Source organism: Narcine bancroftii, chromosome 9 (genome assembly GCF_036971445.1).
Source record: "Narcine bancroftii isolate sNarBan1 chromosome 9, sNarBan1.hap1, whole genome shotgun sequence".
NCBI classification, from domain to species: domain Eukaryota; kingdom Metazoa; phylum Chordata; class Chondrichthyes; order Torpediniformes; family Narcinidae; genus Narcine; species Narcine bancroftii.
In genome coordinates, this window is record NC_091477.1 from 112031183 (window position 1) to 112057126 (window position 25944).

The window sequence follows — 25944 nt, forward strand, 5'->3', positions numbered from 1 at the left end:
GGCAATCAGTGGTGAGCAAAGTGCTGGTGGTGTTAGCCCTAGGCCACAATGGTTCACGATTATAAATCAATGATTTGGAGGAGAGGAATGATTGCAGGTGAGTTTAGGATTGCAATGAATAGGAGGATCAATAGGTACCAAGTAAGGGAATGATGAGAGCACTGTTATGGGGTTCATTCAGGAGCCTGTGGGCTGCGGCGAAGAAACTGTCTTTGAGCCCGCTGGTACACGCTTTCACACTCTTAAGCCTCAATGGGAGGAGAGAGAAACAAAAAGAGTGTGAATGGAGTGTGATGGGTCCTTCAAAATATTGGCTGTCTTTTCTATGTAGCAGGATTGTAGATGGAATAATATGAGGGGTGTGGAATATCCAAATAAGACATCATCACCCTAAATCTCTCTCACCACAGATTCTGAATGACATGCTGAGTATTTCCAGCTTCTTATGGATAAAATAATTGATCCTTTTTCCAGTCAAGCACTGTTCAGGTCTAACAGCTTCATGTTAATTTTCTAACTTTGCATCTGGAGGGAATTAAACCTTGTAAAATCACAACACTGGAGAAACTCAGCAGGTCAAACCGTGCACTTTATGTAGCAAAGATAAAGATACATAACCAAGGTTTCAGGCCTTCATCAAGGTATGAGCAAAATGGAGACAGGTACATTAATAAAATACTTGGGGGGGGGGCAGATGGAGGAGCACAGGCCCACAGGCAGGAAGTAATAGGTGGATAAGGGGGGAGGGCACGCCAGCAAACCAGGGGAGGGGGTGATTGCTCTGTGGATGGAGAAGGAAGAGGTTGGAGAGCTGGAGGAAAGAAGGCAGAGGGATGGGGAAGAGAGGAAGAACTAGGAGAAACTGGTATAAATGATATACAAGTATCATTAAGCTGGAAAGGGTGCAGGGGAGTGGGCTTGCTGAAACCAGGGAGGTCGATGTTAATGAATCTAGTTGGAGTGCCCAGACATTAGGTGTTCTTCCTAATTTAGCCTTGGTTTGGGAGTGCATGAGACCGTGGACAGACCTGTCAGCGCAGGAGTGGGGCACAGAATTGAAATGACTGATGAGAAACCAGAGGGAATCAGTGAAGAATCCTAACCCAAAACATTGGATGACGTTTTTCTGCATGAATTCTGTCTGACCTGTTGAGTCCCTCCCAGCTTCTGCATTGTCTATGTGCCTTTCATTGCCATCCACCGGGCATCACTGCACCATCTGCTGATCAAGATACAGTACTTCAGCATCACATTTGGCTGGGTCAGATCATGGTGTTGAAGTGCTCTCTGGTGGTCAATCATTTGTTTTCTCAAAAATATAACATACATAACATTTGTAGTAATCCATGACAAGATAGCAACATCAAGCTATTCGCAACACTTAACATTATTATATTTGTTTACTATATTTACCTTGTGTGAAATCTGCATCACCAGGCTGCGGACGGTTAGAGATTGGCTGAAGGGGTACCCAGTATCAGAACCGGGATGAAAGAGGGTACCGAGGGTGCTGAGAGCTTCCTGATGGTGTCTGAGGGCTTTGGTTGCCGAGGGTTTGGGCTAAAGTCTGCGTGGCTGTGGAGGTTGCAGGAGCACTGGAGGAAAATCCAGTGACTCTGGGGGGAACCCCTTTTGCTTCTCTTTCTCCGACTGTCAGGGGCGCCGGGCAATTTCTTAGTCTGCCTTACAGTAGACTAAATAAAATTTCATGTAATATTACTTTTTCCGTTTTATTACATGACAATCAAAGAATCTTGAATCTTCTTTCCCAAATATTCCTTCAGCGGTAAGTTTGAGAGGACAAGTCACAGAGCTTAGCCTGTAAGTGCATAATACATAAAAGTGCTGGAGAAACTCACAAGTCACGCAGCAACCATAGCAAGAAAAGAGTAACCAAAGTTTCCCCTTCATCAGATTGGAGGACTTTCATTTGTCTCAGAATAAAGTTAGCAGATGTACAATATTTGATGGTGGTCAGTGGATCCTTGCATAACATGGACCAATACCAATGACTGTCATCAGTTGTGAGATTGGTCACCACTTTCATTGTGTGAGCGTGTTCTTTGACCGTCTGAAGTGAAAGGTGTTTAAGTATCAAGATCTCACACATAGGACAAAGCTCAGGGTGCAGCTGTGGTTCCCAAGTTTCAATTTGCTTCTGATACCTGGACGAGCTCCATCAAGCACCTGAAAGCGCTGGAAACACTGGCTCCATAACATCTTCCAAACTCCCTGGCAGGAGAAACAAACCCTGCTCTCTGGAAGCAGCATCCACAGGCTCATGTTTTGCTGAAAGCATTCACATGTCCAAACCAGACAGGCACTCTAATATGAGCTCTGCTAAGGCAAGTGATCACCAGGTAGAGAGAGGAAAAGATTCCTGCATGTCCTCAAACCTTCTTTTGAACATTAATTTAAATGTGTTTACTGTCACAAGTACCAAGATATAAGAGAAAGGCTTTGCCATGTGTGCCATCACCAATTCTGCTCCTCCACAGGCACTGCCTGACTCGCTGAGTTACTCTAGAAACTTGTTTTCTTTAATCCAGATTCAGCACCAATCTTCCCCCTTTATGGCGATGCCTGCAAGTCCCACATTGGCGTGAAGCACGTAAGTCTGCAGACACTGTGACTGTAGTAAAAACACACAGAAATGCTGGAGGAGCTCGGCCGGGTCACACTGTGTCCATAGGTGGTAAAGATATATTGCCATCGTTTCAGGCCTGGGCCCTGAAGTTATAAGCAAAGATTAGGGAGGGATCAGAATGAAGACAAGACTGTCTGGGAGAGGAGTCCAGGTCAACAAAAGGTGCATATGATAAGAAGAGAGATAAACATCTATTTTGGCTCTGTGAAAGGAGTCACAGGGAAAAGGGGAAAGAGAGAGAGAGAGAGAGAGAGACCAAGTTGGGGGGAAGGTGAGGGGGTATAACAGAAACTGGTGAAGTTGATGTTAATGCCATCTGGTTGGAAGATGAGGTGTTGTTCCTCTAATTTACGGGTGATCTCAGTCTGGCAATGCTTGAGACCTTGGACAGACATGTCAGCAAGGGAATGGGATGGAGAATTGAAGTGGGTGGTGTCACGCCTCACCAGCAGCAATTTAAAGATGCTTAAACAGATGGGTTAACTTTAACTCAAAATTTATTAACAATTGTCAATAATATAATTATCTCAATAGGCTCAACACCCAAACATAAGCCTTTATGGCAACTAAAAACGAACAATGGATATATAGTGTGCACATGAAAAGAATACTCAGACCATTACAGTCTAAGCCCAAATACCCCAAAATAAATTCCCAAAGCAAAACCCCAAGTCAGACTCATCAAGTAAATCAGTCAAAAGAACATTCCACAGAATCTAGTCTCCCAGCATTAATGTCTTAGTTCAGTTGTGCATAGGTCTTTGAGTTGAACGTGGAGAGAGATGACTGTTGTCACTGAGCAGACTTTCAACCTTGGCAGGTGAATACAGGGGACATTTGTTAGCTTCTCATGTGGTAACGAACAGGTAACAGGTAACAGGAGCCTGTTCGGCTCCGAATCATGGGTCCTCTACCGGCATCACCTACGACTCCTAGAACGCTTCCACCAGCGTTGTCTCCGCTCCATCCTCAAAATTCATTGGAGCGACTTCATCCCTAACATCGAAGTACTCGAGATGGCAGAGGCCGACAGCATCGAGTCCACGCTGCTGAAGATCCAGCTGCGCTGGGTGGGTCACGTCTCCAGAATGGAGTATCATCGCTTTCCCAAGATCGTGTTATATGGCGAGCTCGCCACTGGCCACCGTGACAGAGGTGCACCAAAGAAGAGGTACAAGGACTGCCTAAAGAAATCTCTTGGTGCCTGCCACATTGACCACCGCCAGTGGGCTGATATCGCCTCAAACCGTGCATCTTGGCACCTCACAGTTCGGCGGGCAGCAACCTCCTTTGAAGAAGACCGCAGAGTCCACCTCACTGACAAAAGACAAAGGAGGAAAAACCCCAACACCCAACCCCAACCAATCAATTTTCCCCTGCAATCGCTGCAACCGTGTCTGCCTGTCCCGCATCCCCCTCCATAAATCTTCGTCCGCGAAGCCAAGCCAAAGAAAAAATGTGGTAACAACCTCCATCAGTTTTTTCACAAGAGAGTTTCTCACAGTGACCTCCTAGTCACTAGCACAAAGTCTGCACCTCCGAAGCCCTCTAACCTTGACTTGGGTTAAACCAAATGACTTTTGTCACACAAAGACCTCTTCTCGGAAGGGGACTGGAGAACCACAGGTCGGAAACACCCTCTGGGAATCAGAGTGTCAAATCTGCTGTCGGAACAGCAGGGCTGGCACCTGCCAACAGCAGGGCTGGCACCTGCCAACAGAGCCCCTCAGCCTCCTGCCTTTTAGCTGGAGCTGCTGGGTGAACACACTGACTTCAGCACTCCTGATTGGAGGAGAGGGGTGGACAGCGAGCCCACCAGCTTTAGCACGCGCCTCTCATTCTCCACACAGTTGTTCACTCTCCCATCTTGCTGCTCTGGTGTTCCACACAGCACTCGCTCTTCTCTCCCGCTGCACAGTCAGTCACTGTCCCTGGTCAGAAATAAAACAGTCCATGGTCCATAACAGTGACTACTGAGAGATCCACACGATTGCAGCATTCAGTGTTGAGGTGCTCAACAGGTGATCTCCCAGTCTGTGCAAACTCCCCGATGGTGAGGGAGGAGATGTACACACAAGTGAAGCATATCTTGCGTTCACAGGGACAGGTATGTAGGGATGGAGGAGTGGACAAGTAGGCTCCAGAGGGAGAGGAGGGGGGATGGAGAATATGGATCACGTAGTAGGTAGCAGAAATGGTGGAGGAGGATGTGTTGGATATGGAGGCTGGTGGGGTGGAGGGGGCCAGGGCAGACATGTGGGTATTGGAGGATATGCGGGTGAGCGCTGAGTTGCTGGTGGTAGAGGGAAAACTACATTGTTGAAGAAGGAGAACAGCTCTGATGATCTGGCATGGAATAGCTCCTCTGTGCCCAGCAAACTGGAGTGAAGGGAGGCAGGGAATGGTTGTGGAGTGAAGGCAGGGTGTGATACCAGAGTGAAGGGAGGGTGTAACACTGGAGTGAAGGCAGGGTGTGATACCACTGAATCCTGGCTCTTGCTGTACATTAGATGGTGTCACTGTGCCTCTAGTGATCATAAAGTAGCATTACAGATTTCAGATTTATTGTCAGAGTACACACATGACATCATATACAACCCTTAATTCCTTTTTCCTGCAGGAGAGGCAGAATTGCTACTTATTGGTTGTGCAAAAAAAAACATTCACCCGTAAACTAATAAAGAAATGTAAACAAACTGACTGTGCAATACTGAGATAAAAGTAATCAAGAAAGTGCACAAGTAAGAATCCTTAAATGAGTGTCTGATTGAATTTGTCATTGAGGAGTCTGATGGTGGAGGGATAGCAGCTGTCCCTGAACTTGGTGGTGCGAGTCTTATGGCACCTAGACCTCGTTCTTGATGGCAGCAGCGAGAACAGAGCATGGGAGGGGTGGTGTGGATCCTTGATGATTGCTGCTGCTCTCCAATGGCAGCGTTCTGTGTAGATGTCCTTGATAGTGGGGAGAGTTTTACCTATGATGTCCTGGGCTTGTGGAGGGCTTTATGCTCAGGGATATTGGTGTCTCACCGTATTAGACCGAAGTGCAGCACACTATCCGTCACACCTCTGTTGAAATTTGCCAGGGTTTTTGGCGTCATACCAAACCTCCGCAAGCTCCTGAGGAAGTACAGGTGTTGACGTGCTTTCTTCACGATGCCATTGGTGGTTTGGGTTTGGGTCCAGGAAACATCCTCCAAATAGTGACTCCCAAGAACTAAAATTTGCTCAACCTCTCCACCTCTGATTCCCCCCACCCACCCCACATGATCAGGTTGTGCGTCCCCTGGTGGTCGCGATATGTCATTTCAGTGTGTGGCTGCGCCCCCTGGTGGCAGTGCGCTACTTTTGGACGGGCGCTCCGGGCTCTCCCCCCCCCCCCCCCTGGTGGTCGCACTGCGGCATTGCAGCGTGTGGCTGCGCCCCCTGCTGGCCTCTGCGCGGGCGGCTCTCCCTGGGCGAATGGCGGACGAGGAGGTGGAGGAACCGGTCTCGGTCCACAATGTGGTTGGATCGGGGGGCAAACCTGGCGACAAGATGTTCACGCTGAAGAAGTGGAACGCTGTGGCTATGTGGAGCTGGGACGTGGAGTGCGATACCTGCGCCATCTGCAGGGTGCAGGTGATGGGTAAGGAGCCGCCGCCGCCGCGGCCTTGCAGCCTGGGCACTCGGGTGGTGGGGAGACGGGGAGGGGCAGGAAGGGCTGTGGGGGTGGGGTTAGTGGAAGGTGGGGGTGTGATGGGGAGGGTGGGAGTGCGGGGGGGTTATGGGGAGGGAGTGGGGGTTTATGGGGAGGGGGGGTTATGGGGTGGGAGGGGGAGTTTAAGGGGGAGGAGGGGGGGTTATGGGGAGGGAGGGGGGGTTATGGGGTGGGAGGGGGAGTTTAAGGGGGAGGAGGAGGGGGGGTTTAAGGGGGAGGAGGGGGGGTTATGGGGAGGGAGGGGGGTTATGGGGAGGGAGGGGGGTTATGGGGAGGGAGGGGGGTTATGGGGAGGGAGGGGGGTTATGGGGAGGGAGGGGGGTTATGGGGAGGGAGGGGGGTTATGGGGAGGGAGGGGGGTTTATGGGGAGGGTGGGTGGGAGTGGGGGTGGTTATGGGGAGGGAGGGGGAGGGTGTGGGGGGGTTATGGGGAGGGGGAGGAGGGGGGGTTATGGGGAGGGAGGGGGGGTTATGGGGAGGGAGGGGGGTTTATGGGGAGGGTGGGTGGGAGTGGGGGTGGTTATGGGGAGGGAGGGGGAGGGTGTGGGGGGGTTATGGGGAGGGGGAGGGAGTGGGGGGTTATGGGGAGGGAGGGGGGGTTATGGGGAGGGAGGGGGGGTTATGGGGAGGGTGGGTGGGAGTGGGGGTGGTTATGGGGAGGGAGGGGGAGGGTGTGGGGGGGTTATGGGGAGGGGGGAGGGAGTGGGGGGTTATGGGGAAGGAGGGGGGGTGGGTGGGAGTGGGGAGTTTATGACGAGGGAGGGTGGGTGGAAGTGGGGGGTTTATGAGGAGGGAGGGAGGGAGAGAGGGAGGGAGGGAGGGAGAGAGGGAGGGAGGGAGGGAGGGAGGGTGGGTGGGTGGGAGTGGGGGTGTCAGATACAGCTACCGGTACCACGGTTTAGAAACATTTATATCAGCAAAGTATAAAATATGCCAGCTGAAAAAAATCAAATGTGGATCATTCACCACAAGTGCAGAAGAAAGGATGGGCCACAAAGCTGTAGCATTGTAAATATACTTTATTCAGAGGTGAATCTATAGATGACACCAGGGTTGTCAGCAGAATCACAGGTGGCAATGTGGAAGCAGACAGGAGGGAGATAGATCAGCTCGTTAAGTGGTATCACAACAACAATCTTGCACTTAACCTTAGCAAAACCAAGAAGATGATTGTGGACTTGAAGAAATCAAGACAACACAAACCAGTCCTCAGTGGGGGGGGGGGGGGGGGGCAGGGGTGGGGTGGTCAGCAGTGGAGAGGGTCAAGAATTTCAAACTCCTTGATGACAACCTCTCTTGAGGATCTGTCCTGGACTCTCCTCCCTGTTGATGCAATCCGAGCTACAAGGTGACCAAATGTTCAAATGGGTTAGAAAGAAGTCAAAAAAATAAAGCTTCAACTGACATTTATTCGAAGACAGCGTTACCACAATGTCTAAAATCCTGTGATGTGAGAAAAGAAAGTGTAGATACTGTCTATTGAAGCTGAATATTCCCATTTACCCACTGTCACACTCTGTTGATGACATTTTAAACAGCTCTTCGACATGGTCATACCAACTTCATTCTGTTCTTCATCCAATCCATCGGAGTGAAAGAACATCCCACCACAGCCAAGAGGCAACAGGAAGAAAAATATCCAGTTGGACAGTATTTTACAGACCAGTAATCACTGTCAAAAATAATTTGATTTTTATTAAATTGTTTCTTGTCAAGCAGGCAATAAACCTTAACTTGCGAACCCAGATACATTGAAAAGCTTTGATTTATGTGCAACACGACATATACTTGAATGCAAAATAGAACAAAAGTGCAGAGTGCAATGTTATAGAAAAATGGTTAATTTTGAACAGTGCAAAGGTAGCATTTCATTGCTGAGGGGCCCATTTAAAAGTCTGATAACACTATAGAAAAACTATCCTTGAATCTGACGATTTTGATCCCTAATTTCCACTGCACCGTTTCTTTGTTCAGATGCTTGTCTCCGATGTCAAGCTGAAAACAAACAAGAGGATTGTGTTGGTAAGTTCTTGTGTTGTGATCTGTGCTTTCCTGTACTTGAATATCATTTTGCAAATCAGAGTTTGGTTTAATTAATTGGAGAATATTTTTCAATGTCGTCTACCCTTTGTTTCTTGAGCAGATCACCTCAAGTTTATTGTCATCTGCATAAGTAACAATGCAGTGAAAGTCTTACTAGCTACAGCCACAGAGTTACATAAAGTACACAAAACAATAGAAAGAAGGGTCATCTAAATAGTCACAGTTGGTAATAGTGCAAAAAATGGATTGAGTCAGTTCTGGCCTTAAATTAGGGTTATGAAGGTAGGGTTCAACTTGCGAATAGCAGTTGGAAAGAACCCTTTTTTTTACCTCGAGGTGACGTGCTTCAGGCTTCTGCACCTGGCTGAAGGTGATCGTTGCAGCCTTCTTGAGGTAGCGCCTCATGCAGATGTCTTCAATGGCTAGGAGGTCAGTACCTATCCTGTTTCTTTCAGCAGCCTCTTGTGCTCCTGGGCATTCAGATTTCCATAGCAGGCTGTGATTTAACCAGTGAAGACCCAACTGCGCTGGGTGGGTCACGTCTCCAGAATGGAGGACCGTCGCATTCCCAAGATCGTGCTCTATGGCGAGCTCTCCACTGGCCACCGAGACAGAGGTGCCCCTAAGAAGAGGTACAAGGGCTGCTTAAAGAAATCTCTTGGTGCCTGCCCCATCGAGCACCGCCAGTGGGCTGATCTCGCCTCCAACCGCGCATCTTGGCGCCTCACAGTTCGGCGGGCTGCAACCTCCTTTGAAGAAGACCGCAGGGCCCACCTCACTGACAAAAGGCAAAGGAGGAAAAGCCCAAACACCCAACCCCAACCCACCAATTTTCCCTTGCGACCGTGCCTGCCTGTCCCGCATCGGACTTGTCAGTCACCAGCGAGCCTGCAGCAGACGTGGACATACCCCTCCATAAATCTTCGTCCGCGAAGCCAAGCCAAAGAAAGAAAAAAAAGATACTTTCCACAATATTCCTGTAGAGGTCCAATAGAGTTCTCAACAACATACTGAATTTTCTTAAAATGTAGCTTTATAGTACCCACCACAGGCAGTACGAATGTGGTGATTTCAGTGCAACAAAATAAATAATGTGGACAAAACTACTGCAAACTAATCAAGTGAAAATTAAACTAAGAATAACCATGAGATATGTGGATAGAACCTCCATGGATCAGATGTCTGTAGTATATTGGGAGACTTTTAACCCTTTGGCTATTACCACCATCATTTTTGTAATCACAGGATCAATGTGTACTCCAAAGAAAATTACTCATAATCATTTGATATTCCTACTTGAAGGTTATAATTCACAAATATTTTTATGTTTGGAAGGGAATCGCGCATTTTCTTTGGTAATACTAAGTGAACTGGTTTTTTTTGTGTTTTACAGTGGTTTGGGGAGAATGCAACCACTCCTTTCACAACTGTTGCATGTCGCTGTGGGTAAAACAGAACAATCGCTGCCCTCTCTGCCAGCAGGACTGGGTGGTGCAAAGAATAGGAAAATAGTGGTGTATCACCATCTTTCATCACTATCTTTATGGGTGCAGGTTGTGTGCTTGAAACGACAGACGTGAGTTTGCTATTGTCATGGGAACATTTTAACAGTGGCCCCAGCATCCCCTCATCCTTTTTAAATGAAGATGATCTGTCTGTTTTAAATAAATCAAATGCCATTGGGTATGACTTGTACATATTTATTAAATAGTTGGAGAGTAATAAATATCTTCTGATGTTCTGTTTCTTATTTGGGTGTCACTTTTATATGGATATTGGATAATTTCTCCACTTATAGCATTTTATTTTTCACATTGGACACCTGAATCTGAACATGAACAAGACAAAGGTGATCACTGTGGACTTCATGAGGATCTGGGACGACCACCCTCCACTACACATTAATAGCTTGGTAGTGGAGAGAGTAGAGTGCACCAAGTTCCTTGGAGTCCACTTAAGCACTGACCTATCCTGGTTGCAAATTTTCACACTTGTCAGGAAGGCACAACAGCAACTACACTTTTTAAGAAGACTGAGGTGAGCCTGGCTACCAGCCACCAACCTGCCAACTTTCTACAGGAGCTCTGTTAAGTGTGGTACAGCTGCTGTAGAGTGCAGCAAGGAGGATCATTAGGGTCTCCTGCCACCACCACCACCACCGCCCCCCCCACCAGGAATTTACAGGTTGCTTGAGACTATTGCGTGAATGGAGAACTAACAGCAAGGCATGCCAATTTTAAATGTATTTTTTTTACCCTTTTCCATGATTTTTGTTTTGCCAGTTGCTTAAATTCTGGATAACAGATTTTACTCTCCATTTTTCATATCTCTAGTTTTATTGTCTGACAGCAAGTTCCGAGTAATTAAATGGTGAACTCACAAACTTGAAATAGCTGAATTAAGGAACGGTGCCTGATTCTGAGATCAACATTCACTTCCTTAGAGACTGATAAGAACATAAACAGGAGCAGGGCTAGGCCTTGTACGCCTTGTAGCTCTTCTTAGCATTTGTATGATTGCACCCTATCTATTAGCATTCAAAAATAAAGGTTTGTATAGATCAGCAGATATGTGGATGCTCACCGTATCTCTTTAATCACAGCCAACTTCTGATTCCTGTTTGAATCAGCAAAACACATTCTGTATTAATTTCAATGATCATAATGCTTATTGAATCAATTTTTTTAATATGCTGGTCAAACAGCATTTAAGAATGCCGCAGTTGCACCACAAGAAGGATGTTGCCTGGATTGGAAGGCTGCCATTATGGGGAGAGATTGGATTGGCTGGGGTTTCCTGAAGTGAAGGTCACTAAGGGTTAACCTGATAGAAGTATACAGATGTAGAGAGACTGAAACATTTTCTCAGAAACAAGAATCAGAATTTATTGTCGTGAACAAGTCATGAAATTCAGAGTTTTGCGGTGTAGAGCAAACAGACTTCAAGATGGAAATATTAAGATGAGAAGATGTTTTAAAGCAGAACTGAGTGGAATTTATTTTTATACAAAGTAGATGATACCTGGAACATCCTGCCAGAGGTGGTGGTGGAGTCTGATACAAACACTACATTTAAATGGATGGGCAATTGGACTTAATTAGTATCCCTCCAGCTTCTCTCTGCTAATGGTGAACATTCCCTTTCAGTCCTAATTACATCACATTTTACAAACAACTATTTTGGAATCCAAGCATGTTTTTTGGGAGTAATTTAAATACAATAGCACTAAATCTTACAACGTGTTTTCAAAAGATCAGACAAAATCTGGACTCTTCCTATTCCCCAAATTCTGCTTAACATTCAATAATTGCATTGAGAATTAGAAGATGCAACAGCGAACCTCCACCCAATCTGCCACCATTTTAAAGTAATAGACATTAAATACAGCCACTTATATTTAGGTATTCAAATAATAGGATATGTTTATCTATTGATGCTCCTGCTAAGTGCCCTAGCCGTACAGTAGACATTTAGAATACAGAATGTCAAATCCCAGCATTTGTTCTGTCTCCTGATCCAAAGCACAAGATAAATTCCTCACAGGTTCCAACCCCTGTAAAGATAGTGATTGGTGTCCAAAACAATCATAGATAAAACAAGCAGCCAATCTGATTGTCTTTCTAATGTCACTCTTTGATCAATAAATATATTAATTTATTTATCTTTCAATCCATTGATTAATTGGATAGTTTGGAATGTAAACATTTTTTGGAACAAGGTACTGTATATTTCTAAAAGCATCAGTTTACAGGACATGTATGAAGCAGCTGTTGTCTGTTAATAGGATTCCAATTGTCTTTATGCAAAGGTAGGCTGAGCTATTACTATACTGTACATCTAATCTCTATCCGCAGGTCATCAGCTTGTGAATAATCAGCTAAATTAAATAGTTGCATGAGCTTCTGTTAAACTGCAACAAATTTGGAAGCACCTAGAATGAAGATTTTTGGTTTAATTTCACAATGGAAACATTGAGCTCTGCATATTCCGTTTCTTCAGACGCTACAGTGATTTGGATTTCATGATTACATCACAATTAACTCCACGATGCATTCTAGATACTTTAATTACTATATATGTCAAAACAACTTAAGGATTCTACAAGTTAGGAAGTCAGATAAAGTACTGGATGAGAATTTCTGGCTAGCAGCATGTGGCTGATGCACAAGTCAAGTCTTGCTTGGATCTCCTTCTGTCAACTTGCTGATTTGCGCATGTCTCATTTTCAATGATGGGACCTTGCATAGCTGCAATACTCCTGCATGTAAACCTTGTCAAACGTCTGGGGATGCTAAACAGATCATACTCATGAAACAGATGAAGGAAACTGATAGATGGGTGAGCATACATTCCAATGAAGCCACCTTTCAAACATCTGAAAGTATTTGAATGTTTATTCTTTGAGATTCAGAAACATTCGGAAAACCTATTAATACAAAACAAAAGTTTGAAAATTGCTTCAAAATTAGTTTTACCTTTTAAAATAACTTAATGCAATTCATCCCAAAGTCTGCCACTCCTCTCCATTCAAATAAATGGAGTTGCTGTTCTTGAACAAGATTGAACCTCATCTCAATAAATATCATCTCAATTAAGAATAAAGATGGTCCCAATAAAGAATCCCAACCCGAAATATTTTTCCCCATGGAATCTGCCGGACCTGCTGAGTTCTTCCAGCAGTTCACTGCTTGCTCAAGATTTCAGCATCTGCAGTTGTCATATTTCTCAAAGGTCTAGTTTTGGACATTAGAACATAGAACATTACAGCACAGAACAGACTCTTCGCCCCACAATGTTGTGCTAACCTATGTAATCCTATTTTAAAGCAATCAAAAAAGTCAATTTTTCTTACATTCATGTGATTATGTAAGAGTCTTAAATATTCCTATTGTACCAGGCTCCACTACCGCCCTTGGCAATGTATTCCGGGCACCCGTCATTTAATATGTAAAAAAGAACTTACCTCTGATATCCTCCCTAAACTTTCCTCCACTCACCTTAAACAGATGTCTTCTAGTCTTTGCTATTGTCACCCTGGGTCAAACGTGTCAAATTTCCTCAGAATTCTGAGAATTGTTATTACCATTATTCTGCTTCCCTTACACCAATTTGTGATGTACACTTTAAATTTTTTTTGTGTTTCTGATCACTTTATACTATTCTGCTTATCATCTGGTACTGTATTCAATTATCTTTTGGTGCCTTTGATTCGTGATGGGTAAACATGACAAAGGAAAATAGTTTGTCTCTAATTTCGATGGATTTAATGAACTGAGCTCCTTCCATGTGCTGTAGTCCAAGGCACTAATCTTAATCAACTTGGATCATTGTATAGCATAACTGTCTAATGTAATAACAGGTAAGTCCAGATGATTCCATCTGCAGATTTATTTATTCATTGCTCCAATTAATCCACATGCTGTGGCAACACCACACAGAAATATTAGATCGAATAAATATTTACCTACTGTTAAAGACCACAACAATCTGCATTTGTAAAGCAAATTTAACCTGCTAAAAATAATTCCAAGACATTACAGAAGAGTGTTGTCAAGTAGAATTTAGCAAAGCTACATGAGAGCCACCCAAAAGATATGCATTTTAGGGAACATTTTGAAGAAAGAGGGAGTAGCAGAGGGATTTGAGGTGGAATTTAAGAGTCATTAAGGACTGTGGCCAGTGGTGTTAAATAAAGATCTCTGCTGTTTGCAGATATAATATATATATGTATAAATAATTAGGATGAAACTCTCACTGGTACTCTTTTAACCACTAGAACATGAGTATTCCATTGCACTCCTGGCCATCCTCTGTTTATCTACTCCCTGATGTACTTGCTGGCTATATGTTAACTTGCACCAAATCCAACTTACCTGTTAGCTCTCTGCTTGCTGACCATTTCCTTCTAGTTATATAACCCTTTGGATTTTAAATTCTTCTCTTGTTTACAAATCCTTCTGTGCAACTGAGCTTTCCTCTCTCCAGAATTTATTTCAACCCTCATAATGTTCTTCCACTCCTGACCTCGACCATTCTTTCTCCACCAGAGACAGTCATGTTTACAGCTTAACATCGTGAGCAGGAAACTGTAATGTCACATTTCAACGGTGTTACTCGTGTTGCATGACTGCAGTTCCTGGGGTCATCTGATGACAGATTAGGACATCCATGAGTCATAACAAGAGACCACCTTCTGGAACCGAAATGCACTCTGGAATGCAAAGTGGAGAAGCCTTGATGATCAGATACATCAATGGTGAATAGGGGAAAGTTTAAAGGAGATGGCAAAGGTTTTTTTTTAAACACAGAGAGTAGTGGGTTCCTGAGATGCATTGCCTGGGCTGGTGGTGGAGGCTGGTACAATAGGAACATTTTAAAAACTCTTAGACAGGTGCATGGATGTAAGACAGTAAAGGGTTATGGGTGCGAGGGTGGGAAAAATTAGATTGTCGTGGAGTAGGTTTACATTGGTCGGCACATTGTGGCTGAAGGACTGTACTGTGCTGCACTGTTTTATGTTTTTAATGGTTAGTGCAATGCTATTACATTTCTAGTTTGAATCCAGCACTGTCTGTAAGGGATTTGTATCTTCTCTCTGTGAATGCATAGGTTTCCTCTGGGTGCTCTGGTTTCCTCCCACATTCCAAAGACGTACAGGGTTTGTAGGTTAGTTGGTCACATGGGTGTTTTTACGTGTCACAGGTTCAGGAGCTGGAGGGGCCTGTTACCATGCTGTATCCCTAAATTTAAAAAAAATAATGAAAATTAAACTGTTGAAATCATTCCCAAAAAATCTTTGTTTCTCCATTTCTATTTTTTTCTTTAAGAATCCTTCACAATTGAATTTTATTACTTAAGTTATTCCCAATAGGAAGTGCCTTGATTTTAGAATCCTTTTCCTTGTATTCAAACTTCCCCATTGCCTCAAACTCCTTAAATCTTCATTCCATGTCTCTTTCACCTTTTTGAACATTTCTTAAGATGTTTCATTGAGCTTCTGGTCATCATTCATAGTTTGGATTTTTTTTTACTATGGTGAAGACACCATATAAAAATGCTCTGCTTTCTGACTGTAAAATACATTCCATGAAACTCCTTCCAAAAAGAACATGAATCCCAATATTTATCTTTCAATTATAATCACTATTAACTGATTTTCACTGTCTTTGGTCATTGTTACTTAGTTCAAGTTCAAGCTTTAAGAATCTTATGGAATTCGTTGCCATGGACAGGATGTAGAGGCCAAGTCATTGGGTGTATTTAAGACAGAGGTTGACTGGCTCTTGAGTAGTAAGGGTGTCAACGGTTATGGTGAGAAGATGGGTGAATGGGGCTGAAAGGAAAAATAACTTCCGGAAGAGGTGGTTGCAGCAGGGTCAATTATTTTAATTAATTTTACATTTCAGAGGAGGTTGGATGTGAGGGGGTTGGAGGGTTATGGGCAGGGAGCAGCTAGGTAGAACTTGTGGAGTTCACTTAAATTGGTGCAGACTAGAAGGGCCGACATGGCCTGTTTCCGTACTGTAATTGTTATATGTTGTTATATGTTATACATTAGCCATGATTTGACTGACAGAGCAAACTCGATGGGCCAACTGCACTAATTCTTCTTCACCATTTGATCTTGTGATTTTCACTTTCACAGGTAGCTGAAGGTTTTCTATGTTGATACCTGTATTATATCTTACTTAGCTTTCATATTTCATTACAATTCCTATAAATGTTTTGATCCAGATATACCAACATAAATTGGAAAATTCATTAATTAAATAACAGTAATTTGTTTTCAAATTTATCAGTTTAAAATCTTTAATATTTTCTTGAAGAACATTCATGGTACATTACTAGACTTTGACGTTTTTTTTAAATCAATTATTCAACTAAATTAGACTTGCTTTGTTTCATTTCTTAGTAACCAAGTTACTATAATTCTTAAACTGTCCAACCTCTATGTAAAAATTGCTATTATTTTGAAAACAATCCCTTAAAATGGTTATATATTGTGAAAAGAATAAAAACATCAGCAGTGAAGAGACAAAAACTAACATTATTGCACACTTACAAGCCCTTAACAGTGCTCAGAAAATTAGTTCTCAGCTCTCAGAAAATGTTGTGCTCAGAAGAGTCTGTATAAAGAAACTGTCAGAAACAGTCCTCGCATGGTTCTCAAGATTAAACTAGGTTAGGCTGAAAAGATAATCCTTGAAAACATTAGATCCACACTGCTGCACAAGGCATATTTAATTTAAATTTTGACATACTACTTGGAACCAGACCCTTCTGACCCATGAGCCTGTGCCGCCCAAATATCTCAACTAACCTACAACTTTTGTACATTTCAAACAATGGGAGGAAACCGGAGCACCCGGAGGAAACTTGAATTTCCAGAAATTTGAAGTTCAATTGGAAAATTACTTCCAAAATACTGAGATTATCAGAGGAATGTCTAATTAGTGTGATACCAGAAGTTCTAACTTCTAACAGTTTTAACAGAAGTCCCCTGCTCTACTCACTTTACACCTACAACTGTATGGCTCGATACGACAATAACACCATTTACAAATTTGCCGATGATACCACAGTAGTGGATTGTATCAAGGAAGGGGATGAGGCACCATACACAATGGAGATTAAAAACTTGGCTGAATGGTGCGCCACAACAACCTTGCACTCAATATCACCAAAACCAAGGAGCTAATTGATGACTTTAGGAATGGAAAGCCAGAGGTATTTAATCCAATGATCATTGGGGGATAGCAGAGGTGGAGAAGGTGAGCAAATTTAAGTTCTTGGGTGTTACTATCTTGGAGGATCTTTCCTGGACCTAACATACCATTGGCATCATGAAGAAAGCACATCAGCCAGCACCTCTATTTCCTCAGAAGTTTGCGGAGGTTTGGTATGACAGCAGAAATCCTGGCAAATTTCTACAGAGGTGTGGTGGAAAGTGTGCTGACCAGTTGCTGCATCGCGGTCTGGTATGGGAATTCTTGAGTGTAAAGCCCTTCAAAAGGTAGTGAACACAGCCCATGGCATCACAGGCAAAACCCTCCCCACTATTGAGTATATCTACAGGGAACACTGCCGTCAGAGGACAGCAGCAATCATCAAAAACCCACACCACCCAGGACATGCTCTATTCTTGCTGCTGCCCTTAGAAAAGGGGTATACTGTATGGGCCACAAGACTCTATACCAGGAACAGTTGCTACCCCTCAACCATCAGACTCCTAAACAACAGACCCATTCAGAGACTCATTTAAGGACTCTTCCTTTGCACATTATTTATCATTCATTATATCGGTATTACGCAGTCAGTTTGTTTATATTTCTCCCTTTTGTATATGTATCTTCCTGAGTACAATTTACAGTTACCAATAAATTGAAAGTTGGGAAAGGAATCTCATATGATGTCATTATGTACTCTGACAAGAAAATTGAACTTTGACCCTATGTACCATTTTCAAATTTTATTTATAAATTTAGAATCACACAAATAAAGCACATAATGGAAATAATTCAAATCAATACAAATATATGTAGCATATAAAAAGAAAAAAGGAATAAGAAGACCTCTCTATATACCACCCCTCCCCCTCTATCCTCCTACAAAGAAAAAAAGAAAAAGAGAAGAATAAGAAAGGGAGAAGACAGAGGTTGACTAGTTCTTGAGTACAGTTTCTTATAGTATACTGAGACCTTAAGGAGAAAGGGAATGTCAGAGCTTCATTTAAATATTAACACCCATATTTTGTAAATATGGGCTCCACATCTTCCAAAATATATATTTGTCTCTTAAATCATAAGTAATTTTCTAAAGTAGTATACAACTCCGAACTTCAGCATGCCATCTTTCTATATCTAAATCCATGTCAGACTTCCAAATTATGGCCCTTTATACCTTCTTCACAATGCACTAAGATGATGGCTGATCTTTGCCATTTTGCTAAGATAATCTCATAACCCTTGATCCACCAATATTGCTCCCTTCCATAGCCCTTTTGGGTAGATAATTCCAAGTGTTTGTTATCCTCTGGATGTTAACTGTTATTTATTTTGACACTTTAGTCCCAGTTTGTGGACAACACAAAGAGATAAAACCTCAATCTCCCCTGTCAAAACATGTAATCTTTTTTGTATGTTTCAATCAGATTACATTTCATACTTCTAAAGTCAGGAGAATACCAACCCAATTTGCTTAATCTCCCCTCATAAGACAAATCCTCTATCTCAGGAATCAAACTGGCAAATCATCACTCCTTCTCTGTTACAAATCTCCCTTAAATAGAGAAGCCTGTTCACAATATCCAGATGTGAAATCACCAGAGTGCATTTAATTATACTTGATGCCTTGATTCTTTTTTTAATTTTTTTTAATTTTTCACACTATGAACCATATTAACCAAAATACACACAAACATTTCCCTCTTGAATATACACAGTGTCATTTTCTCCCCTTTTCCCCCCTCCCTTCCCTCCCTCCTTCACCCCCCACCCACTCAACGTTCAACCTATGTGATACATTAAACCCATTAAACAATGTCATCACACAATGAAAATAAACAAGAAATTTGTGTCATCTACTTTTACACACTGGGTCAGTTCATTTCGTCTTCTCCTTCTGTCATTTTAGGCGGTGGAGGTCCGTGGTAGGACTTCTCTGTTGTGTTCCATGTACGGTTCCCAAATTTGTTCGAATACTGTGATATTATTTCTTAAATTATATGTTATTTTTCCAATGGAATACATTTATTCATTTCATACCATTGCTGTATTCTCAGGCTATCTTCTAATTTCCAGGTTGACAATACATTTTTTTGCTACAGCAAAGGCTATCATAATAAATCTTTTTTGTGCTCCATCCAAATCGAGTCCAAGTTCTTTACTTCTTATAAGAAAGATCTCTGGATTTTTTGGTATGTTTCTTTTTGTGATTTTATTTAATACCTGATTTAGATCTTCCCAAAACTTTTCCACTTTCTCACATGCCCAAATTGCATGTACTGTTGTTCCCGTTTCCTTCTTACAGCGAAAACATCTGTCTGATACTGTTGGGTCCCATTTATTTAACTTTTGGGGTGTGGTGTATAGCCTGTGTAACCAATTATATTGTATCATGCGTAACCTCGTGTTTATTGTATTTCTCATAGTTCCAGAGCATAGCTTTTCCCATGTTTCATTCTTTATCTTTATGTTTAGACCTTGTTCCCATTTTTGTTTGGGTTTACAGCTTGTTTCCTCATTCTCTTTCTCTTGCAGTTTGATGTACATGTTTGTTATAAATCTTTTAATTATCATTGTGTCTGTAATCACATATTCAAAACTGCTTCCTCTGGTAACCTCAACCTGCTTCCCAATTTGTCCTTCAAGTAGGTTTTCAGTTGGTGGTATGCAAACATTGTACCGTGAGTTATACCATATTTGTCCAAAAGATAATAATTTATTTCCCAAAAAACAATTTTCTATTCTTTTGATCCTTTTTCTCTCCCATTCTCTAAAGGAAAGGTTATCTATTGAGAAAGGGATTAGTTGATTTTGCATCAATATTAATGTTGGTAGTTGATAATTTGTTTTATTCCTTTCTACGTGAATTTTCTTCCAAATGTTGAGCAGATGGTGCAGTACTGGTGAATTCCTATGTTGCACCAGATTTTCATCCCACTAATATAGTATATGTTCAGGTACCTTCTCCCCTATTTTATCTAGCTCTAATCTGGTCCAATTTGGTTTTTCCCTTGTTTGATAAAAATCTGATAGGTATCTTAATTGTGCTGCTCTATAATAATTCTTAAAGTTTGGTAGCTGTAAGCCCCCTTGTTTGTACCATTCTGTTAATTTATCTAGCGCTATCCTCGGTTTCCCTCCTTTCCATAAGAATTTCCTTATTATTTTCTTTAGCTCCTTGAAGAATTTCTCTGTTAGGTGAATTGGTAACGATTGGAATAGGTATTGTATCCTTGGGAAGACATTCATTTTAATGCAATTTACCCTTCCTATCAGTGTTAGTGGTAAGTCTTTCCAATGTTCTAAGTCGTCTTGTAATTTCTTCATTAATGGCTGATTATTTAGTTTGTATAGATGGCCTAGATTATTATCTAGCTGTATACCTAGGTATCAAATTGCTTGTGTTTGCCATCTAAATGGTGATTCTTTCTTAAACTTTGTGAAATCCGCATTATTCATTGGCATTGTTTCACTTTTATTTGCGTTGATATTGTACCCTGATACATCTCCATATTCCTTCAATTTCTTATGTAATTCTTTTATTGATATTTCTGGTTCTGTTTAAGTATACTATGACGTTATCTGCAAATAGACTGATTTTATATTCCTTCTCTTTTATTTTTATCCCTATTATTTTATTTTCTGTTCTTATCAGTTCTGCCAGTGGTTCTATAGCTAACGCGAACAGTGAGGGAGATAGTGGACATCCCTGCCTAGTTGACCTGCTTAATTTAAATTGGTTTGATATTTATCCATTTACTGTCACTTTCGCCAATGGTCCCTTATATAATGCTTTAATCCAATTAATATATTTCTCTGGTAGGTTGAAATATATAAATCAATAAATAATTCCATTCTACTCTGTCAAAGGCTTTCTCTGCGTCTAAGGCAAATGCCACTGTTGGCATCTTGTTTCCTTGTACTGCATGGATTAAGTTAATGAACTTACAGATATTGTCCATTGTTTGTCTTTTCTTAATAAATCCAGTTTGATCTAGTTTTACTATTTTTGGTACACAGTCGGTCAATCTGTTTGCTAATAGTTTAGCTATTATCTTATAATCTGTGTTAAGTAGAGATACTTTGCTGGTGTTAGTGGATCTTTTCCCGTCTTTGGTATTACTGTAATTATTGCTGTTTTGCATGAATCTGGCATGTTTTATGTTTCTTCAATCTGGTTCATTTCTTCCAGGGGAGGAGAAATTAATAAGTCTTTAAATGTTTTATAGAATTCTATTGGGAGTCCATCCTCTCCCGGCGTTTTATTGTTCGGTAGTTTTTTTAATATATCCTGTATTTCCTCTATTTCAAATTATTTTATTGATTTATTTTGTTCCTCTTCTTGCAATTTTGGTAGTTCAATTTTAGCTAGAAACTCATCTATTTTGTCTTCTTTCCTTTCATTCTCAGTTCAATATAGTTGCTCGTAGAATTCCTTGAAGTTTTCATTGATCTCCGTTGGGTTATATGTAATTTGTTTGTCCTTTTTCCTTGATGCCAATACCATTCTTTTAGTTTGTTCTTTCTTAAGCTGCCAAGCTAGTATTTTGTGCGTTTTTTCTCCTAGCTCATAATACTTCTGCTTTGTCTTCATTATGTTCTTCTCCACCTTGTATGTTTGTAGTGTTTAATATTTTATTTTTTTGTCTGCCAATTCTCTTCTTTTTGTTGTATCTTCCCTTATTGCTAATTCTTTTTCTGTACTTGCTATTTCCTTTTCCAGCTATTCTATTTCCTGATTGTAGTCCTTCTTCATCTTAGTTACATAACTTATTATCTGCCCTCTGATGAAAGCTTTTATTGCATCCCATAGTATAAATTTATCTTTCACTGATTCCGTATTTATTTCAAAGTACATTTTAATTTTTTGCTCAATGAATTCTCTAAAATCCTGTCTTTTAAGTAGCATGGAGTTTAATCTCCATCTATACGTTCTCGGTGGGATGTCCTCCAGATCTATTGCTAATAACAGGGGTGAGTGATCCAATAACAATCTAGCTTTATATTCCGTTTTCCTAACTCTCCCTTGGATGTGGGCTGACAACAGGAACAGGTCTATCCTTGAGTATGTTTTATGTTTACCCAAATAATATGAGTATTCCTTCTCCTTTGGGTGTTGTCTCCTCCATATATCCAAAAGTTGCATTTCCTGCATCGATTTAACCATAAATTTGGTTACTTTGTTCTTTCTGCTAGTCATTTTTCCAGTTTTATCCATCTATGAGTCCAAATTAAGGTTAAAGTCCCCTCCTATCAGTATATTCCCCTGCATATCTGCAATCTTCAAAGAGATATCTTGCATAAATTTTTGATCCTCTTCATTAGGTGCATATACATTGAGCAAATTCCAGAATTCTGAATATATCTGACATTTTAACATTACGTATCTCCCTGCTGGAACTATTATTTCCTCCTCTATTTTGATTGGTACATTTTTATTGATTAATATCGCTACACCTCTGGCTTTTGAGTTATATGATGCTGCCGTTACGTGCCCTACCCAGTCTCTCCTTAATTTCTTGTGTTCCACTTCAGTTAGATGTGTTCACTGCACGAATGCTATATCAACCTTTTCTTTCTTCAGTAAATTTAACAGCCTCTTCCTTTTGATTTGGTTATGTATTCTGTTAATATTTATAGTCATATAGATCAACATGGCCATTTCATACTTTGTTTACCTCTCATTTCCATTTCCTCACCACCACCTTTCCTCCTTATCCATTTCTGTTTTCTTTTTTGAACACACAGTAAGACAACACTTCTAAAACATAAAATATTTCCACTATTCCCACATCTAAAATTCCCTTAACCCCAAATGTCCCCCCACTCTCTGAGTTGCCCCTTGTCCCTTGCCGGGCAACCACAACTCCCCTCTCCATTTGGATTGCGAACCCACTTGCAAGCGTCAACTGATTTCGCAGTGACTGTTATTCTCTCCCACCCAGTCCCCTCCAGAAAATACTTTTATCTTCACATATAACAAAGCTCACCCTCTTAATTCCCCCCTTACTTCCTTTCTTCCCCTTCTTAGTTCTTACTTATACATTATTTTTCTTCTTTATATGAAGTTTGTCATCATTCTTGTTCTTGTTATATCTCTTCATCTCTCTGTCTGTTTTGCAGGCGTTCTGCAAATTCTCATGCTTTCTCCGGATCCGAGAACAGTCTGCTTTGCTGGCCCGGGATAATTATTTTAAGCACCACTGGATATCTTAACATAAATTTATAGCCTTTCTTCCATAGGATCGATTTTGCTGCATTAAACTCCTTCCTTTTCTTCAGGAGCTCAAAACTTATGTCTGGGTAGAAAACATTTTTTTGATCTTTGTATTCCAGTGACTTTTTGTCTTCTCTCATTTTTTTCATTGCCTTCTCTAATATATTTTCTCTTGTTGTATATCTCAGGAATTTTACTATTATGGATCTTGGTTTTTGTTGTGGCTGTGGTTTTGGGGCTAATGTTCTGTGTGCCCTTTCTATTTCCATTCCTTCCTGTATTTCTGGCATTCCTAGGACCCTGGGGATCCATTCTTTTATAAATTCTTTCATATCTTTGCCTTCTTCATCTTCCTTAAGGCCCATTATCTTTATATTGTTTCTCCTATTATAGTTTTCCATTATATCCATCTTCTGAGCTAACAACTCCTGTGTTTCTTTAACTTTTTTATCAGATTCTTCCAATTTCCTTTTTAAGTCGTCCACTTCCATTTCTACGGCTGTTTCTTGTTCTTCCACCTTGTCTACTCTTTTCCCTATTTCTGTCATGACCATCTCTAATCTACTCACTTTTTCTTCTGTACCTTTTATTCTTTTTATTTCATTAAATTCTCGTGTCTGCCATTCTTTTACTGCTTCCATATATTCTTCAAAAAAATTTCTATCTATGTACAGTCCATTCCCTTTATCTTCTATTTCTCTGTGCAGAGCTTGATGTTCTCCCTCCTCTTCCCCTGTGTCCGCTCCAGGATCTGTATCCTCTACCTCTCTTCCTTATAACATATATATCTGTGTCTCTTCTGACTTTCTTGTTGGGCTTTTTATCTCAGTTTGCTGGGGTTTTTTTATGGTGTCTTCATGTTGGTCCTCTTCCTCTGGGCTGGTCATCTGCTGTGTCTCTGATTTCCTTTTTTCATTCTCCTCCCTCCCGTTCCCATTATTTTCTATATCTTCCTGTTGGGAGCCCTGCTGTCGGGTCTTTCTCAGCTGTTCAAGCTGTGGAGTTCCACTCCACAGCTGGTCCCCCCTCCCGTCAGTGTTGTCTTTGTCATGCACGGTTGCGCACCTCTGTTTGGCTCTGTGAGCCATCTTTGTAGTCCTGCATTCAGTGGGTCGCGACCCTGCAGGGTTTCCACTGACCTCAGGGAGTGGGCTTCTCTTTCCATGGCAGGTCCCTGCTTCTTCGTACAGGTAAGGCCTTCACCTTTCTCTTCCAGCATCTTTCCCTCTTCTTTTCTTCCCGTTGTTTTTGGCTTTTCTTTCTTTGGTGCCATTTCCTCCACACCTTTATTTTTTATTTGTTGTGGTTTGTGTGTTTGTGGCTTTGCTTTTTCTTTACTTATTTCCTTCTTTTCTGGAGAGGGCTGGTATTCTCCTACCAGCCACTACTCCATCACGTGACTCCTCCAGCGATGCCTTGATTCTTGTACTCAAATCCTCACTATAAAGGCCAAAAATACTGTTTCACTCTTCTAATTTCTTGTTTTAACTGCATCTCACTTTCAGTGAGATGTATAAAAACACACTCAAGTCTCTCTAGACAAATAACTTCTCAATCTCTTACCACTTCACTCTCTCCAAATCAATTCTACTTGACCAAAGATTATTTCTCTCTATTGCTTCCATTCTGCCTGTTTTTCCTTTTTCATCCTGACTATCTCTTCTAAAATTAAGCATCTAAAGTATCTGGAACATTTAATTTGATTCTTGACCTTATAACCCTGTCACTGCAATTGCTGTTAGGTTCCATCCATTTAATACATTGTGCCAATCTGTCTTGATTAAAATGCAGCTTACATTTTGTCTTAAAATGCCTTATACATTGTTCATAATCTCAATGTTCAATGTTCAAAAAGTTCAAAGTTCAGATTTATTGTCAATGTACATACATGACACCATATACAACTCTGAGATTCTTTTTCTGGTGGGTCAGGCAGGATTTCTATTTATTGTTAGTGCAAAAAAAACTCGTCAAAAATTACATATATATAAAAGAGAGAAATATAAACAAAAAGGAAGTGCAAATAACCTGTGCAATTCAGAACATATTTAATCAACATTCATTTTCAGCAAGATGAGAAACATACCAGGGAGAAGATTGATGTAGTTCTTACTTGTTGGACGGCAGATGGCTGTGGACTGTTGTTTTCAGACCCTACCAATAGAGATTCGTAAAAATCAATTTAATGAATGGGATAAAATGTTTTCAAGATATATGTGCAAGGTAAAAGGCCTAAAGTTCATCTCAAAACTTTGCAATTAGCCAAGGAAAAGGGAGGATGGGGCCTACCTTCTCTTAAAGATTATTATTTTGCAGTTGAGCCATATGATGCTCAATGAAAAAATATTGAGGCAAAGATACTTTTCATCCTCATACAGGCAATTTTGGCTGATAACAACCCACAAAGATACATAAATAGTATTGATAACCCATGGGTGAAATGGACTCTTAAAATATGGAAAAATACTATAAAAAATATAAGTTAGAGGGAGATATTGCAATTCATAAATGGTGTGCGTACAACTTGGATTTCACTCCAAATAAATTGGATGATAGATTTAAGGAATGACTAGCTAAAGAAATAACAGTTCTTTGTAATATAATGAAAGAAGGA

The 25944-nt window shown here is 41.2% G+C and overlaps 1 protein-coding gene and 1 long non-coding RNA gene across 6 annotated transcripts in view; one reads left to right on the forward strand and one right to left on the reverse strand.

Moving 5' to 3' along the window:
- The first annotated feature begins 6063 nt into the window (after positions 1 to 6063).
- On the forward strand, positions 6064 to 10118 carry rnf7 (ring finger protein 7). Its single transcript, XM_069897887.1, has 3 exons — positions 6064 to 6275; positions 8322 to 8369; positions 9784 to 10118. The coding sequence occupies exons 1-3, from the start codon at positions 6110 to 6112 to the stop codon at positions 9900 to 9902; spliced, it is 333 nt and encodes a 110-aa protein (XP_069753988.1). The 5' UTR covers positions 6064 to 6109; the 3' UTR covers positions 9903 to 10118.
- A 2390-nt stretch (positions 10119 to 12508) lies between these two features.
- LOC138742651 (uncharacterized) overlaps positions 12509 to 25944 on the reverse strand; it is a 42137-nt gene continuing 28701 nt past the window's right edge. For all 5 annotated transcript variants that reach the window (XR_011344339.1, XR_011344340.1, XR_011344341.1 and 2 more), the window contains 2 exons: positions 25417 to 25484; positions 12509 to 15130 (listed from right to left, as the gene is read on the reverse strand). This is a non-coding gene — a long non-coding RNA (uncharacterized lncRNA). The remainder of the gene's footprint in view (positions 15131 to 25416; positions 25485 to 25944) is intronic.

Bases quoted from the DNA above. Each gene is read 5' to 3' on its own strand.
- rnf7 (XM_069897887.1), top strand. From the start codon at position 6,110: ATGGCGGACGAGGAGGTGGAGGAACCGGTCTCGGTCCACAATGTGGTT. The intron at 6,276-8,321 runs GTAAGGAGCCGC...TTCTTTGTTCAG, and splicing joins CTGCAGGGTGCAGGTGATGG to ATGCTTGTCTCCGATGTCAA. The intron at 8,370-9,783 runs GTAAGTTCTTGT...TGTGTTTTACAG, and splicing joins CAAACAAGAGGATTGTGTTG to TGGTTTGGGGAGAATGCAAC.